Below are 19,311 nucleotides of genomic sequence, written 5' to 3'. Positions count from 1 at the left end.
GTAGAATTGTGCCTTACAATGCAGCCTAAAATTCTGTTTTTCAGGTTCTTCTGGTTCATAAACAACAGAGCATACAGCCACACTGTGAGGTGCAAGAAATGCTGACATAGGTGCAAAGGGAATACAGGGACACACCAGGCAAAAGATTGGTGATGGAGAACAAAGATCACCTGAGCCGCATGGAGACAAAAAGTACAAGGTCAGCAAAACACAGAAAATTGAAACAAACTCGCAAACAACTTACATTCCCCTTCTTTCAAGAAACAATTGTGAAGCTCTTTTGAAAAATATAGTTTGCATAGTTTGTATCCACAACCATGGATAAATGTACTATGCAACTATGAACCAGGATGGCTGAAGCCTACTGATAACTGGAATATTCAGAAATACATGGAGGGTGTACTGTAAACTGAAGAAGCTGCAGCCTACACCTAAACTGTAAGGATCGGGAAATGCTCATTTCTCCCTGTTTGTAGACATGCACCAATCAGGAAAAGAGGCATGTAAAGATGTTGCTTCCAAGGACATCGTTTCTCTTGGAATGACTGAGGGAGCTACATCACCATCTGCCCATATCCCACTTCTGGGGCAAGAACCTCAAAACAAAGAACGAGACAGCACATGCTATGTATTCCCAACACAGCTCTAAGCCACAGTCTCAAGCGTAAGAAGTAATGAAACACTTTTGCGTTGCTGTGAAAATGCAGACATTAGGATTTGAGAAGTTCATAGTGTCAGGAAAATCACATTAGAACTTATGAAGAAATCAACAATTTTGTATTCAACAGAGGGTTGGACGGTAAACGTTAAGAAAGGGCTATGAATATCCTGAGCAGAACCTGAAGGCAAGTGCACAGAAAATTGCTTATTTACTGAACAATCATGTCCACCTGAGGGACAAGATGGGAGGGAGAAAGAAGAAAGTATATGCAATTTAAAAGTAGGAGAGCAGAATTAAGCCTGACAGATTTATTGGTTAATTCTGTATTGTTTGTTAATACACTAAATTTCCACTCAGCTGCCTTTGTAATAGAAGCACCTTCCGTCATCAGGAATTATGGCTGTGCCACTTGGGATCTAGCACTCACCTGCCTTTTCTAGTATCTTTTTCCATACATGTCAGGATAAAGCACCAGCTAAAAATTAAGAGCAGCACAAAAATAACAGAAGCTTGATTATGTATTTGAACGACATGTCTTAGATAAATCTGACTATCATGAATCCAAACATGAATTTTTGAGTCACACAGTTTGTGACTGGATATAGCCAACTGCGTAAGAACCCTGAACTACAAACCTTTAGCATTCCTTTGTGGCAGATGAATCACTACTTGAGAAAAAGGAACAGAACGCTTGAAAAAGTGATTTACAAAAGTACTTAAACCAGGTGGGATCTTGGGCCGCCTTTTAGAACTTTTGTTTCATTTTCCCTTGCTGTTGGTGTTTTACTGTGATGTCAGAATCACACAGCCATACTTGAAGAACGTTTACAAAAATTTCAGAAACTTGTGGAGTAAGCACTGGCTCTAACTTCACCTCCTGGGAGGTTTTTGGAACTACAGTCAGGATGCAAGAGCAAGTACTCAGCTAGGAAACTTGCTAGAGTGCTTAACGGCCACCTACCAGGAGTGAGTAGTGGATCTGTGAAGTAAAATATCTGGCAGCGCTAAGGGCCTGAAGGCCACACTGTAGGTGTTTTAGGTGGTAGTACGTTGGGCTAGCTCTAGGTTGGTGCCATGGACTGAATGCCGATTAGTACTTGAAGCAGATCAAGTGTACTTTTGGAGCATGCCTTCTAGTTCAGTTTCGTCCAGAGGAAATCCAGTTGGTGAGCCCTGAGATCACTCCTACACTGTGACTCAAGAGTCAGTAAACAGGAAAAACTAGAAGACTCATTTCAGAAGTGCTTTGCTGATTTGTAGACACACCTAAAGAACTAGAGGGTAACCCAGCCTAACTTGCACCACCAAGAGCTTAAAGAGTCCTGTGTAATTTTGGTAAGATTGAAGCAGCAGTCAGAAGGATCACTAATGAGCCTGCACAACAGAATCCTTTTCTAATGTAGCTCTAAAAAGCTATCAATTCTTCCTCTCATTAGCTAATACCAAGAAGCATAGAGATAGAAAAAAAACATCTTTCTGATGGTCACAGAAGTTGTCAGCTGCAAAAAAGTCAAATCCAAGGTTCTAGACTTCATAAACACAGATGAACAGTTCTTACTCCAGAAATTACCTTTTCTCTTTGTAAACACAGAATTTTAATAATCGTTCCAAGTTTTCTATGAAACATTTGGAAAAAAACACTCCCAGCATTTATACACATATGTACATATATTACTTTACCTGATAGATAAACCCACTCATTCTTGGGCTGGCAGACAACATTAGCAATATGTTAGGGAAGAGAAGAAGATACCTTTCATTCTTTTCCTTATTAAAAAAAAGAAAATGAAAAAGTAAATACAACATCACAAGCTTCCTCCCCACTTTTTATATTTTATATTATTAAAAACTATCAACAATGTTACAACTCTATAGTTATTCCACAAGCATTCATCTCTAGCAAAATTAAGCCTCCATAAATGTAAAAAGAGTTAGGATTATTTAGCTTTCTATTTCAAAATTTCTAGTAACACATGCCTATAACCCCTTGCTGGAGAGTAGAGCCTTATAATTTTTTAAAAAGAAATTTTAAGGCCAGTATTTCACCTAGACGGTGTTTAATTTGATAACAGTTTCACTGACTTTAGCAAAACCAAAATCACATATTGGATATATTTGTTAATATAACACGGATGGATGCTGTTACTGTAATGTCAAGACTTGGTGTCTCTTAAATCGGAGAGATCAGATTTTTCTATAATGTCAGATTAAGTTCTGAATTAGAAAAAGATTATGAAAGAACAGTAATAATGCTCATATTCATAATGAAAATATTCATTGCTTCGTTCTGTTTTTAATATTCTGGTTTCACTTTTGAGGTTGTCCTTAGTTTTTTGTTTTGAGAAGTACTTCTATGGAAAGAGGAGAAAATTTACTCAACTGGTATAGACGAACACTTACAGAAAGAAGCATTAACATATAAAGCTTTTATTTTAATGACAAAACAAATACATCCATTCTCAAAGTCACTGTCTCAATTCCGAACATCTTTGCAATACAACACAGGTCCTTATCAAGTTTGAATGTTTCTATTAGTTTTTCAGTAGGTCTTTACAAATGTTTATGTCATATAAAAAGAAATGAAAACAATTGCTTTTGCACAAATTAAACTGTTAGATATCTAGTTGAAAAGCAAAGTTGTAATATATGTGGAAACTACTAGAAGTCTATTACATTTGACATTTTAATCAGAATGAGATTGTGGTGGCTTTTTATTTTTTATTTTTTTTAAGACAAGAGGCAACTGCAGAAGATGCACTATGAGTACTACTGAATCTTATTAAATAAATACCTAGCAAAATATCTGATAGAAAATTAACAGGTGATGAATTTTAAAGTATTTAGTTGCAAAACATTTTTGTCTTTCCTCATATGCATCAAAATCTTTGTTCTACGGGAGGAAATTGAATGAGGTTGCAGTTCAAAAACCCCCAACAAGTTCAAAGCATAATTGATTATACAGGAGAACAGCCTACAGTAAAAACATGTCAGTAATCTGTATACATTTCTCTTCCGTTAGCACTTGCTTTAAAAATCTTTTAGAATGTTATCTCTGGTAGGTTTTTTTTTTTCTTTAAAAATCACCCACACTTTGCAATGTCACCTTTGACTTTTTCACATCTCCTCTTAGTCCATTTCTCCAAAACCATTTGTTTTTCAAACCTGTATTTCAAAAATGTACTACCTCAGCAAAATTCCCAAAACAGTGAGGGCAAAATGGGCCTCATGCACCTTACAGTATGACTGTAATAGTTATTTAAATATGTTATAACTGTTTGTGAAATGATCCTGTAATATAACTACATATGGAAAACCTTGTTTAATTACGCACTTCAAAAACAGACCTAAAAAACATCATAAGATGATTTTTCAAGTGTTATATTGGCCACGTTTCAGTAAGTTTTACAGATGAGACCATCCATCTTCAAGTAGTTTTTTCTGTTTTGTTATAAAAGCCTTAAAACAATGGAGAAAGATTCTATTCTAGATTAGTATCTCAAAACACTGTTTATTTCTGCTACATAATTATATATATAATGTTGTGCTACATGATTTTATGTGTGTGTGTGTGTATATAGAGAGAGAGAATTATAATTACAATAGGGAAAGATAGACTGACAGTAAAGATGAGAACTACATTACCTCACTTCCAGCACACTGAATCATGACCTGGGACATGTAAATTACATTGCCAAGTGTTTTAATATCTTCTCCCTCCCAACAGCGGATTGCTTCTGTTAGTATTTGTAGTTCAAGTTCTTTCCGTTTCCGTACTTCTTGACACTGTGCCTAGCAAATACAGGCAAAAATATCATCTCTATCAATGCCATCAACATGGTTAAGAGTAGAAATACCACTACAGCTGTATTTACTGTTTTCACTGTAGCACACAGAAGACAGTAGCTAATTTGAAGCATTTTTATTTAGATGACCATTACCAGTATTTCTTATAAAACTAGTTTTGCTATCTTCTGTATTACTTTTCAATACACTAATTTCAATTACAAATTTATAGTTTGAGAAAACTATAGTTGAGAAACCCTGTTTCTCAAATTTCCCTTTTCTTTACATTTTATATTTTTGTTCTTCAAAGAAAAACAGCTGGGCTAGAGCAGAAAACAGTAACACAGCTGTCCTAAGTACACATCACTACATGCAAAGTATACCCCTTCTTCAGTAAAGAGCCATGCCAATTGTGCAAACACTGTGTGTAACCATGTGCTCCTATTTTTATTACATTTCTTGCCAACCTGCTCTACTAGCTGTACTCACACTCATCTCACTTCAATTTTTCAGAACTGTCATCTCATTTGTGAAGTACTCAAGAGAATGGGGAAACCCCAAACCTCCTCTGAACACAGGTAACAATAAATTTCTGCTTTAAAATGTAAAAAATGCCAGGTGACCAGCAGCATGCACTTCCAGCAGGAAACATACAAGTTTATTGTAACTTAGAATACATTAAACATATGCCTGCTGCAGTTGCGCTTTTTTTTAGTTAAAAAAAAAAAGCTCATTTGTTCCAATCAGGCTTATCCCCTTGATTACTGCTGAAAGTTCCTATCTTCAGAGTTTCTCTCGTGTTTTCCTTTTCATCCGTTCACTCCACTAAAATGAATGCACTTCCGAAATTTTTTTTAAAAATACACTCAAGCGTTGTGGCCCTTCTTTAGGTCATTAGTCATGCCTGCACTCATAGAAAGGAAAATAAAGCACAAGTGAGAGGGCAGACTGAGAATTGCAGAATGCTTGCATGGCTCTTCTGTCAATAGTCTATTTGCTGTAACTCCCCCACAGCTTGCAATCCTTAGCTCTGCCCATAAACTGCATTAATTTCCAGGGCTCAAAAGAAGTTTCACAAAAATTTCTTTTACAAAAGTGTACAAAAAAGCTCCACATTTTAAAAGCAATGGAAGGAGATGAAATTAGAAAACACTATACTGAAAATATACATATTATCTATTTTTCATCACTCTTACAGAAAGATTTTTGAAGGCAGTCATGGATTTTTGAATATCTGGACGATCCGGATGATAATCCTAAAAGCAAGGGGAAAAGCACAGAATAAAAGATTTAGTTCTAGTAAAAATAATAACAAAGTGTTTAAAGGCTTAACTAAATACAAATAATCCTATAAAAGCTTTTAGATCTACCTACTCTCTTTTCACAGCTTTCTTACTCTTATATCAAAAACTAGTCATCTTTCTTGTAATAAAAGTAAAATGCCATTTACAACTTTGCTACTTATGCCTAAAATAGAACCAAGAAAATTTTACAGGAACTATTGGACAAAGGAAATTGCTTTCCAACTTGAAATCCTAATAGGAAAGTGTTCATTTTAAAGGGTTTTATTTGTCATGTTACCTTTCTTTGTCACAAAAAACACATTCCTTACAGCTTAGCATGTCTTGTTGTCACTGACTGACAAACCATGTGACATAACGAAGACCCATATGCCTTCTATTTCTCTCCCTCCTTCACACCCCACAAATCTAACCTATAAAATGCAAATGCAGAAACAGTAGCTCCTCAAACACCTTCCCCCATTGGAAAGATCATTTTGGGACAGTGTTCAGTAGAAGTCAAGGTGAAGTGTCCAACAGGTTGAGGTCCTAAGATGAGAAGCAGCACTCCTACAAGATAAAGTAGCCTCAAGTTGTGTGCAGGAGATGAACTCAACATCGAGTCAACCAAAGCCTGTGCAAGGCTGTTCTAGGAGTGAAGGTTAGCTTCTCTGGCTAGCTTTACTGTAAACATTTAGCTTTTGCAGGAAGTTTACTGCACCGTTTCAAACTATTGCAGCCTGTATTTTAGAAGGCTGAAGGAAGAGGAAACAAAGATAATTTTGGGTCCCATCATGTTTGACATGTACCTTTAAAATAATTGTTGTCAAATCATCATTAAGCTGGAACATAAATGCTGATAAGATATACCTCCATGTGCCTTTCAAGTTCTTTGAGTAACGTGGGGTATTTATCCAGACGCATAAAAGGTTTGCTGAGGCCTGTGGTCAGTACAAGGATCCCAGGGCTGTTGGCACCTTTCATCTCCATGAATTCTCCTAGGTCCTCACTGTGCACACAAGATATTTAAGCAAATTAAAATCAAGTTACCAAAACAATTAGAAGTGCATTAGATTCTTCACTTCAGGCTTTCACCTGCAATGAATTCTGCTAGTAAAACAAAACGCCAAATAAATCAAAATTAAGTATAACGTAAGTGCTGACATCAGTTTGCTCCTGTATTTTGTTTAATGCAGAAAGACACTTGTCAATCCGGTGTCCACCATTAATCCAGGGAGCAGAAATGGAATTGCACCCACCACTCTAGGCAACTGATGATCAGAGACAGCTCCTAAATGCTACCCCTTTCAAGCAAAAGTCATAGAATAAAGCCTTTGCACAATATTTTATTACTTACCTCTTTATTCTAGTAAAAAGACATCTGACCTTAGAGGTGGTTTAAAAAGGTAATTCCCAGGAGTAAACTAGAGAACAGCTCCACACTCAGTCAGGTGGGCATTGCTGTTTTTAAGGTGGCAAGCACTAATGCGAATGCACAGAATGTTTTAGAACCTTCTTCCTCCCACACTTAGGCACTTAATGACCTCGTATCATGCATCCCAGGGGCTACTGACCAGCTAACCAGCAGCCACACCAATGGTAGACCACAGCAGAAGTAATTGGTGTGCAGTCTATCCTCATAGGAGCCAGGGTTTCACAGACGGTATAATTATACAACGCGCTTGTTTTGACAACAAGGTTGGTTTAAGAAACCCACACGCTCCAAGTATCATGAACTGCTACATCCCCTATCCACAGCTTTCCATACTTGGATCATTTCCGAGAACTCTTTTGCAGCACAGCCCTTCAGCTTGACGCTCATAGGAATTTATGCTGACTTTGCTATCAAGGAAGCTTACAATATCTACATTCTCAGCTTCCTTAAAAAGCAAATACTTCAGAAAACTAAGGTCCAGGATGAGATTTTCCAAGAGTTTAAATGGCCAGGAATAAAATCAGCCTTCTCTTTAGGGAAAGGAAGCCCAGCAGCACCTGGACTTATTTCCAGGCTTTAAAACACACGTGTTGCAGAAGTACATGTGATCCTGAAGACAAAATCTAAATAAAGAAAATTCAGAAAGCCACTTAGTAAAATAATCTTTTTGCGTTCAACCTATGTCATCCTAGACATCTGTAGATGAGGTTGTTCATGTTTTGAGCAATTGTTATATTCTTATGTGACACACAAATTCCACGCTAAGTTATGCCAAAAATCTTTACTTTCAGGTGATTAACAACAGTATGTCCCCAAAAGTCATGACTTACAATATTTTTCACTTCACTGGTTGTTGACATAGTCTCATTTTTCAAAGGAAGCCTCTGCCAGCCACTAGATTTGTTATTTTCAGTAACAGTAAAACATCAAAAATCAAGAAAGGAGGAATACTTACTTGTATACTATGGCCCCATTAACAAAAATCTAAACCTAGGTAACATTTGGAAAGGGCAAGTACCTCCAAACTTTGGAAACAGTGTCATATTTTACATGCAGAAATGAAAGCAAATTTGATCTGTTCAGTTTCCCTATAAAAAGGACACTGATAGGACACTGCCATAACACACCAAAATACACTTGTTGAAGTATCAGCGAGGTGTGCTACATAAAATCACAGATTAAGACAAAAGAGACCCTGCCTGTCCACCCTCTCGATCCCTTCTGATTTCAGAACAACTTAAGAGTTTGTTTATTAGTGCCATTTGTCTGAATAGATGAAAAAAGGCAAGCCAAGAACATGAACTGAGTCTTTCCCACCTCATGCAAGCGCTTTATGCATCATCCTACCTAGATCTCCCTCCTCCTGGCTGCTAAGAGTTTCCCCAGCTTCATAGAACAGAAAGCACTCCTCCATAGAAATAACTCCAATTTTTACTTATCTTCACATTAGCTAAGTGGTATTTACTTACACTATCTCGTTTAATTACATTCAATACTGCTTCTGTATTGCCAGGGAGGGCATAACCTTAATACCACCTCCTTCAGAGAGTTTCACGCTCGGCCCAGGCCCTTCTCAGCGCATGTGTGCGCTTCTGCTGTTCCGGACCAGCACAGCCAAGAAAGCAGACGGGAAGGAGTTTCCCAACACCTGCTTTGCATCACGAAGACGCAGAGGGAAGGGTTCAGCACACCTGAGAACGCCACAGCTCCAGGAGGCAGACCTCCCTTCCCCACCCCTCTCGATCAGGGTGTATCAGCAACTCCAGGCCTCCCGAAATCAGCCTGTGACTCGGTCAGCTTTTAGCCAAAATTGAAACTCATTGAAAAACCTCTCCTACAGTAAATCGTGTGGAAGATTATTATAAAGCAACACAGATAAGCCTGAGTACTTTCCTGGCTTCGGTTTAGATTTCAGAAGAAAAGCTGCCCACCGAATATCTAGATCCTCAAGACCTATTTGCCTTAAGCTTTCTTATGAACAGCCCTTACTCTGCATAAAAATTGCATCAATTTTACAATTTGATGACTGATTCTGGTGGCACCTCCATGAACTAAGGCTTTCTACTCACACTTAGGTTGGTTTACAGTGTTACCAGCTACTTGTTCATCCAGGATTTAGGCTAATTTGGGTCCCTCAGTACAAGAACATCGAGGCCCTGGAGCATGTCCGGAGCCTGGAGCACAAGTCCTGTGAGGGAGCTGGGGTTGTTTAGTCTGAGGAAGAGGAGGCTCAGGGGTGACCTTATTGCTCCCTACAACTACCTGAAAGGAAGGTGTGGGGAGCTGGGGGTCGGCCTCTTCTCACAGGTAACTAGTGAAAAGACTAGAGGGAATGGCCTCAAGTTGCACTGGGGAGGGATGCAGCTAAGGGGATCCACTAAGGGGATGCGGCTGTTTCCAGCAGGGTGACAGGATGGACAAATGAGGGCACAGCAGCCAACTTCCACACAAAGCTTTAGCAAAGCTCACATGTGAAGGCCCTTCTGTCACGAAACATTCAATGGTTTAAAATTTCAATTTGCTCTGTATATGGCATTGATCACGTGTACACCACTGCTTTCTTTGTTGTTAATTAATTCTCCCTGTAAGCATCCCAAATTCACGTCAGCACCATAGGGTACATATGGTACTTGACAAGAACCTTCACCTACGGCTTTTTTCAGTGACAGACACTAAAGGTAATGCTACAAGAACTAACAGGAAGGAAATGTTCATTCTTTGCATTGTTTGCTTCAGCCAGATACGCAGCCCCTACAGCCTAACTGTACAAACTATTTCCTTTCTCGTTATCGGCTATCCTTTCCCATTTCAGGCAGCACAATCCATACACGTCCACACAACTTTTCTTCTCCGAAATGCCAGTATGTTTTACAGTACATGCCAACCATGAATACCGCAGGCCATTCAATTCAACATTGTTCTCAGCAATGCTGATTTTCAGCTTTAGATTGCAAAGACACAAAAATCCCCATCCCTAATTACTTTGGCCATCTCCATGCTGCTGTGTGCATACAAATGCATTACATAAATGGCATTTGCTGAGCTATCCCCTAACACAATGCATTTGTTTTCTTCTTTTAATTATTTTTATTATTTAATGCCTCCACAATAGGAGGAACACTATGGTTACCAAATCCATTCCACCCACATTCACGCTGATTTTCATCACCACCGTCCCTTTTCTTCCCAAGCCTGGCATTGTGAAACAGATGTGTCAGAAAACCGGGAAAAGCTCACTGCAGAGAATCCACTACTTTGCAACCTGACAAAAAAAAATACAAAGAAACATGCTGTCTTTTTTCCTCTGTCTTCTCTGCAAGTCCTGTCTTTAACTGAAAACACTCTGTCCTTATGCAAGGTTACAGCAGTTGCCACGCTAGTCGCTGCTCTCCAACATAGGACACTTTGCTGTTTATCTCCTCGGTTTCACTTAATCACAGTGTGAGAACCCACAGAGCAAGTTTAAACCTCGGCTCTCTTGAAGTGTACACAACGTCCTGAGAAACACGCTTAACAATGGCATCATCAGGAAGCCTTTTAAACAGCGCAGTGTTAATAGGTGTAATTAAAACCGAATTACGTAGTTTTCCTCCCAACATTCCCAGGAGGACAATGTTTTCTTTCATACACTTCTATACGTCGCCCTGACAAGTTTCGACATGCTAGCTTGTTCAAACTCCAGCATGAACACAGGCACACACACACACAACACAATAGGAGCAAAAATATTGTTCAAGCAGCGTCATGGTGCAGCCCCTGCTACCAGGCTGCTCAAGCTAAACCAACCTGCTACCTCCGCAGCTTCGAGAACAAAAACTATTTGGCAAAACGGACATTACTTTAGCTCAAAGTGAATGTCCTTCGTTTATTCATAAAGGGCAAATAAAACACAAACGTAATGGAAAGGTTTCCTTTCAATACAATATGGGTGGGTTAGAACACTGTTTGAATATGACAACAGTTCACAACTGTTTCTTAATTAATAGCAGCTTAAAAAAAAAATCACTGTTGTTAGCTTAAGAGCACAGCTGCTTTGACAAAGACAATGGCTCTTTCATGTCACAATTTCAACCAGTGCTTACAAGTACCACTTTCCTAGTCAGTACATGCTAAAATAAAGCTCTGCCCCAGAACTAAACTGGATATTGTTTTTTAAAAAAACAGAAAAAATAATATATCGATTTGTCTGAAAAACTTTTGAACAGTTAAATCATCAACTCAGTCACAACTGCCTATGTAAGTACCTTTTCAGAAAGAAGCAGATGAGATTTCAATTCACTACTTGCGTCATTTTACAGAATAAAAAGCAGAGAAGCATACAAAAGCACTGTGCTTCATTTACCCACAAAAGCTCTAGCTGAAGAGTTCTCCCACTTCTCCCAACTAAAGTTAGTTCACAGCAGAAGTTATTTTAGAAGTCACTACAAAAAGTGTCTTTAAGCCACATTAACATATTCAAATCTTTCTTAGCACAGCTGCCTCTAAAAGCTGCAAGTCAGATTGGGGAGAGGGAATAAAACAAGTTCAGATGTGCCTACAGTAACAGAAAGCAAAAAAACCCGAAGTCATTTAAACTGGAGGAACACACATTCAGGAACTAAAATAAATGTTTGAATTCACAACTTACACTTCTGAAGTAGGTCTCTGTTTGTAATAGATGGAACAGGAGCTATCGTTGCTGAGGGGTCTGAGGACTGCACACAGGCACCGCATTTTGAGAGCGTCGTGGCACAGCTTGCCTCAGCAACCCCTCGACTGCAGCTTTTAATTTCCTAGTGCTAACCTTCCCAGTCGAGCTGCTCACTCGGGGACTGCTGCTCCGCGTATGACATCAGCCTGCACACTTGCAGGCTCAGGGATGCACAAAAGTGGGGGAGGCACAAAGGGTTTTCTGACTCAAGCTGATCTGTATTCCACGCTCCAGTTACTCGGAGTAATTGTAATGTTTCAGCTCCAGAAACTTTATCCAGACTGCTAGGTCCGTGATGCAAATGCAGAATATGCTTGGGATATGTTATCTAAGAAAGCTGAAGAATCTAGCAAAAGTAATATTTGAACAAGTGAAGTTTTGCAAATAGCTTCCAGCTATTCTTCCAGCTGAAAACTGGCTCAACACTTGTTTTGCAAAATAAAAGCAACCAACATTACTGACTTTTGGCTACTTTTTGAGCAAATCAGTTTTTTCTTTTAGAAACATTTTTCTTACATTTTGTTTAAACAATGCCATGTTTATTTTAAATAAAATTCAAAAAGCTTAAAAGCCTCTCTCCCCCCAATAATCACATATTTAATACTGATTACTTTGGGTCTATACTCTGTATTTTTTTTTTAAGAAGAACTCAACACCCCACTGACTTTTAGACCACCACCCCCTCATTGTTATTCACCTTTCAGGTAGTTCTATACTTAAATTATCTTCTCCCTTGTCATTTTGGATATAGTCTGCATACATTCCCAGTCCTAGCTGATGCCTCTTCTTTTTCTTTGCTGGACTTTCCTCTTGCACTGAACTTTACAGTTTCTGATGTCTGCCAGGGGTAGTAACACCTCAAGTTCCTGAGACTCCTTTCTCCTCTGCAATTATCCATTTCTGTCCTTTGTATTCGACTGTTTTTTTTTGTTTGTTTGTTTTAATTGGTTTGAGGAAAATTCTTTCTTTCATGCCTTAGGTTGTTCATCCTGTTTCTTCTCTTACTGGAAGGCAAGCATACTTCTAAGGTCAGAAACTCAAATGGCAAACAATGCTGCTTCAACTAAACGCTGTGCCCTTGAGACAGTACTGCACAATTCTCTCCAAAAATAGTATGGTATTATTGCATTGGATCATCTACCCTTGGACTTGAACTGGGATCTTCAAGCAGAACTATGGGACTGAAATCTCATACAACACTGCCAAAGAGGTGTGACTGTTAGGGAATGAAGTAAAGAAAACAGGGATCACATACAGGGGCACTACAGTCACTACTGGAGAAGGGACCATGAAGAATGAGCCAAGAGACAGCAATGGAAACAATCAAAACACTGATCTCAGCCAGAGTCACCACTCAGCTACACCTGGTGAGCTCCACCTCTTAAGCTCTAGCCAGTGGCTTAAGACACGATTACACGTCAAGGTGACAGACCTAAGTATGTTAAATAATTGTCATTTTTCCTTGAGTCTTTCAAACTGGAAGAATGTTAGTTCTGGAAAAAAAAACATGCAACAGCTCTGACCCAATTCCTCAAACAAAAAGAGCCTACAAAATTTCAAATTGTACAAAACTGGAGAAATTATGCTCAGTAGCTGCTCTAACACCTGTATAAAACTTAGAGTGACACAACTGGAATCAAGTAAGACGATCTGCTCACAATGCTCCAAATTTAAAAGAAATAACACAGCAGAAGACTTCTGTTGTTGTTCTTATTGTCAGACCCAAATACAACCTCAAAAAACATTTAGCTCTGGAACCTGAACTCCTGGTATGGGCTGTACAAGGTTTTATTCCCATTTCTGCATACTCACGCAGGTCTCTTTATCGGTATTTACTTCAGTAGTTTTACTATTAACAGTAAACTTCAGGAAATTAAGGATGTTTGTAGCTTTGAACATTTGAAAATTAAAAAGCTTATTCATGCAGTAATACTAAAATCAACACTTTTCACCATTTTTATTTATACACACATGAATATATATGTACACACCATACACGCACACATCGGCACATGCCTTATTTTGTACTAACTGATGAAGACTACCCATGTTGCTTTTACACATGACCAAGAAGCAAATGACAGAACAGAAGCAGGAAACATCAGGCTGGCATCCACACTGAGTGGCATAGGGGAAAAGTCACACTCCCACTGAATGCCCCTTTTAAATCTCCAGCCCTATCCCAAATACCACTGCACAAAGTCGATTCTACAAAACTCCTTTCCAAAAAAGGCTTTTCAATACAAGTTCAAAATAATTCTGAATAGGTCAGGGTCATCAGTTCATAAGTATACTTACAGACTCTTCACCAGCTAGCAAGGACCTCTTAACAGGTACTACAACACTGCTCAAAGAGCATGCCTGATGTTTCAGAAAATGACATAAAACCTTTATATATGCAATATTCCATCAAGCCAGATGACTACTTACAGTAATTTTGATGTTACAGTGATCCAACTGGCTAAAGAAACAGCACAGTTAATGCTTCAAAATAATAGCCAATTCCCTTTGAGTTGTTTTTAGTCAGTGACCTTAAAAATGCAGTAACAAAGCAAGTATATTATACAGAATAAAAAAGAAAAAAGAAAATAGAGGTAAAAATTCTGAAGTCTCACCTAGGGCAACAATCCAGATTTGGTTTTGTTTTGTTTCATTTTTGTTGATAACATTCCCGGGAAAAGCAAGCAAGCTTAATAAACTGCAGAAATTACTAATTTTATGATATAAGAGCCTGACTTTAAAATGACCTGCTAGTTTTTTTCTGTACGACACGTTTCAGAAGCACAGTTAAGGCATGTTGTCAGTTTACGAAGTGCACAGAGTTCATGGCAAGAAATAATCTGATTTAGACAGCAAAAATTTATATTCTAAACTGAACCACTGCAGACAGTTCCATTTCCCTCACTCTAAAACACTACTGAAAAGTGCAGCTGTTAGAAACTTGATGCTCAAATCTAAGAAATCGAATGTCTATTTCTCTGCCATGTGTCTGTTGGTATTAAAGCACGTAACTATTCCGTAGAAACAGCCAACAAATCATCATAATTTCTTGAAAGTCTAAACCAATCTTTGAGAACTCTGAGAAAATCTCATTTCAATACTGATCTAGTATTAACTGCAACGTGGTCGTTTTGTTACTATTGCAGTCATGACAATCTTCAAACCTCACGGTAATTTTTACATTAAAGTTTATGAGAGATGCTTTCGCATAATAAAACCATTTCAACTAATTAAACAAGGAGACAGTTCTGAGTGTTTTCCTTTTCCCCACGTCCTTAATCACTGTATTCCAAGCAAAAGTGGCTTTTTCTCTCTATATTTAAAATACTGTAATTAAAAGGTTTCTTGTATTCTGAGACGAAAAGGCTTAGAATTGCTCAAAGCCACTTTCCCATTTCTTCACAGCAGCTGCCTGAAGCAGAATTCTCAGCTGAGCCACTTGCTACCTACAGCAATGGCATTCAGCAAAACTGAAGGGCTCAGAATAATAAAATAGGGGTAATTTAAAAAAAACAGGATTCACTTCTGTTGACTCATGCCTTACAAGACAATAGCATTAAACAGAAAGCTGTTTATCAGAACTTATCTCCCCCTTGAGCTATCTTTTATGAACAATGCAATTGCTTTGAACCTCCTCCCACATCTGAATTACTTAATTGCTCTATGATACTTATATTGACTCCACCAGGGCTTGACAGCAGGCTGACTTTATAGACCAGAAGCTGATTTTTGCTTAGGACAAACAATGCCCAAAGCAACACAGAAGAGACGAAATACTTATCTTCCCAATTTGCAGAACAATTCACTGTCCTCTCTCATATTCTTAATACCCGTTTCTCAGACATACCCGTTCCCTCTGTTTTCCCAGAGTTCTGAAAATCCACATAATTCTTTACAAATATCTCAAAATCTTAAACGTAGGTGTTTACTTTGCTATCACTTACCATCTCCCATCTACAGATTAAATCCCAGACCTCTGTACAGAAAGAGCACGAAAGCGCAAACAACAACAAAATCTAAACGTAAGAGCATTACAAACCCGTGGGCTTAAATCACCTAAGTATTTTAGCATTTACAGATAATGCTACTGGAAGCAGGCAATTTGAAAGAAAACACTAAGGAATTCGATTTTATTTTTCTTTTGGTCTTGTTTAACTTTAATTTGTTATTGTGTCTGACTAAAAATACCTTCTTTCAGCCTAAACTGCAATGTGAATTTGTGGCTCTATTTTCCAAAGGGAACAAAAGATTTACTAACATAAGTAATAGTTCATAGAATGGCTCAGGTTGGAAGGGACCTTAAAGACCATCTAGTTCCAATCCCCGAACTATAGTTCATAGTCTTTAGTAGCTGGAAGCTTTTTGATTTACCCCGTTATGAGTAAGAGTCCTAAATATGCCACAAACTGTTGCTGTTAAAATAAAATGCAAGTTGGAAGAACTTAACGTTACAGAAAACAAGTCAATTATGCTCCTCTTTGTTTAGGGAGAGTTAAGAATATTTAAAGAATCTTGTCTTTGGTCCATAACATCAAGAAATTCTAGAAAAAGCAAAAATCAGATATCATGCTAGAATTTGTCCTATGTCTAACCTTAAAGAGAAGGTCATGATTCCATCCTGCACCATAGGCAGACAACACAGGCAGACAAACAACACCAAGCTAACAGCTGCTGCAGCATGTGCTCATCAGGAGAATTTATAGGGAAATTTTATGCAAGCAGATTTAAAATCAAATTCTGGCCTTGATGCTCTTTCCTCAGTGTGATGCTGGGTATCTTCTATACAAATTCGAGGTCAGTCCCAAAGCTGTGCAACCTCTGCAATGTTAACTCAGAATCCTACATCTTTTATAAAGGAGATACCAGTTTTGTGAACTTGAAAAGCTCGTGCTCCTCTCTATCACTCAAAATTGACCTAAGGTTATACCATTACAAAATTCAGTACATACTAACACACACACAGGCTTTTACAGGGCTAAGTTACAATCAGCCAACTGTATAAAAAGCCTTCTAGTAATCATGTCAATTATGCCATATTCAGCAGACTTTATCCTGACATTCTTAAAATGAAGATGATAATAACTACAGTTTGTTTTACATATCTAAAGTCCAGCACGTGCTCCATAAGTGATAAAATTATCTCAGTTGATAAGAAGCTGTCAAAAGTGACAGGCTGGCCATGACTGCATCAAACAGCTTTGTGCCGTGGTTTTTGTTTCAAACATATAAAAAAAATGAAAAAAAAATCTACAGACTACAAGGTAAACATACCTGTGTTCTGTGAGAACATTTACTGCTGATGGATGATTGGCACAGTATGCAAGGTATAAGCTTTTCATTTGTGGCATCAAATTTAGAAAACATCCTCCAACCCTCTGCTGAGCTTCAGGCAACCTAAAAATAGAGTAATAAAGATGAAACAACAGTAATACAAACCAAAGAAATAAATTACAGCTTGACAAGGCAGTGTATATTCTTAATGAGCATCTTTTTTAAAAAATATAAAAATGTAATATAAAAAATAATATACATAACATGAATTATATAAACAAACAGGTGGTTTTCTATGGTCACTGACCAGCAAACAACAGCCTTCTCTTCCTTCTTTACAGCTTCAGCCCTGTAACTGTCAGGCCTGCTTATAAGATCACAGTGTAGGCATAACATGGTATATATTCCTAAGACATTCATTTGGTCAGCCTTTTTCAAGAACTAACACATTGTTTAGGAGCTTGATTTTTAATGAATGTACCTACTGGTTACTATCCACATACCTACACTATGCCAAGTCTCAAAATCAGCATTCAGCACTTTAGCAAAACAGGACAGAGTAAGCAATAGCATTCTCTCCCTCTACCCTCCACCAATACCAACAACATGCTTAAAATATTCATGAAAGTAACCTATTAAGTTCTGATAGCACAAACAGACAGTTACTGTGCAATTACAGATAGTTTTTACACAATCATTCGTCTTGCTTTTCAAGGCCATAAAGCACATTTATATTAGTTTGCAACCAGGGCAAAAGTGCTGCTTTACCACCACTGATAGAGAAATAGTTTCTGTAACTTGTGTTTTATTCATCTTCCATGCTAGAATGAACCACGTCTGCTAAACAGTGAAGGACAAATTCACTTTAGGCTTTCAAAAAACAATTCTGTGCATAAGAGGTTTTTGGGTTTTTTTTGGTCAAGTAAGTAACAGTAGCCTCAGTTACTCTGGCCAAAAACAAAAACAAAACAAAAAGATGACTCAACAAGTGAAGCAGCATTTAGAAGAACAGGTTATTTTCACACAGTCTTGGGAACAGAATCAGTTTTGACCAGGCTTGTCTGAAGGCTACGTATGCATTTTTTTCCACGTGAGCGATGGGAGCAGGAAGAAAAATAATATGAATACACAGCATGGTTTTCAAAAGATTTTAGCAGACTCATGTAATTGCAGTAAGAAAATATCAGGATTATAAACATCTGACAATGGCTGTGTGACACCAGCTGAGAACCTGTACAAGCAGCAGAAAGCCTGAATTTTGATTTTGCATCTGTATAAACAGCAAAATTAAGAGTAAGATTATGAGAGCTGTCATTAACTTATTTAGTATCTCCTTAAGGTGCATACTTCGTATGTAGAAGAAAAAAACTCACTTTTTAGAAATCTGAATTATTCCTCAAGTTGCACACAAACTGATGGGAAGTAGTCATGCTCCCTTACTACTACCACGTCATTCTTAGAGCTATTCATAAAAACATCCATACTAGATTATTTTCTATGTGCAAAGGAATAAATTGGACTAACGAGCACGTAAGGGTGCTGGAACAGGTGAAACCCTATTTTCTATTGAGCAACCCCCAATTGAAAGACTAAGCCTCCTCAGAAGCAGGTTATACAGCCAGTTGCTGATTGCATAACCCACGCTGAACTTACCCAGAAGACCGGGCAAAGTTTTCAGCAGTCCTAGGCTGTGTTTGTCCACGATATACCTAAAACCCGTGTACAACATACGCAAGGAGGCAAAATGCTTTAACTTCCTTCAGACATTTCCGTTTCTTGCACAAATATTGTGTTTCCTAACGTAAATATGCCAAGTCTTTGTCTCATCTCGCAAACAGGCTAAAGCAAACAGCAGCTTTTGCTGCTCCTGTTACGCATTTAACTACTCTTGAATCCAGTATTTCACACTGCTCTGAAACTAAGCGAGCCCTCGGTAAATACCCAATAGACACACTGTTGGCAGAGGCAGGTCCTTTCATGCTGACAATAGTTCCGACAATTCTCTCAGATAAAATACTGGTTTTATGTTGAAAAGAAGAATTTATTGTCCTGAACGTGTTCGTAACATTTCTAAATATCAGTTTGTAGTACACTCCCTCTTAAAAAGCGATAGATGATCCGGTGAACTCTAGTACAAAAGATCTGCTCAGGCTCTCAGGACAGCCACTCCTCTAAACAGGGAATGTACTAA

The 19,311-nt window shown here is 38.2% G+C and overlaps 1 protein-coding gene across 9 annotated transcripts in view; it reads right to left on the bottom strand.

Moving 5' to 3' along the window:
• Nucleotides 1–19,311, bottom strand: part of ARHGEF7 (Rho guanine nucleotide exchange factor 7) — a 120,527-nt gene that overhangs the window by 29,292 nt on the left and 71,924 nt on the right. For all 9 annotated transcript variants that reach the window (XM_080605402.1, XM_080605404.1, XM_080605407.1 and 6 more), the window contains 5 exons: nucleotides 17,121–17,243; nucleotides 6,595–6,733; nucleotides 5,641–5,700; nucleotides 4,304–4,450; nucleotides 2,342–2,428 (listed from right to left, as the gene is read on the bottom strand). In XM_080605402.1, the coding sequence (XP_080461528.1) occupies nucleotides 2,342–2,428; nucleotides 4,304–4,450; nucleotides 5,641–5,700; nucleotides 6,595–6,733; nucleotides 17,121–17,243 (556 nt within the window). The remainder of the gene's footprint in view (nucleotides 1–2,341; nucleotides 2,429–4,303; nucleotides 4,451–5,640; nucleotides 5,701–6,594; nucleotides 6,734–17,120; nucleotides 17,244–19,311) is intronic.

This window comes from Anser brachyrhynchus (assembly GCF_964034855.1).
Source record: "Anser brachyrhynchus genome assembly, chromosome: 1".
NCBI classification, from domain to species: domain Eukaryota; kingdom Metazoa; phylum Chordata; class Aves; order Anseriformes; family Anatidae; genus Anser; species Anser brachyrhynchus.
Note: the sequence above shows the minus strand (reverse complement) of the source record. Positions and strands in the feature narration are given on the sequence as shown.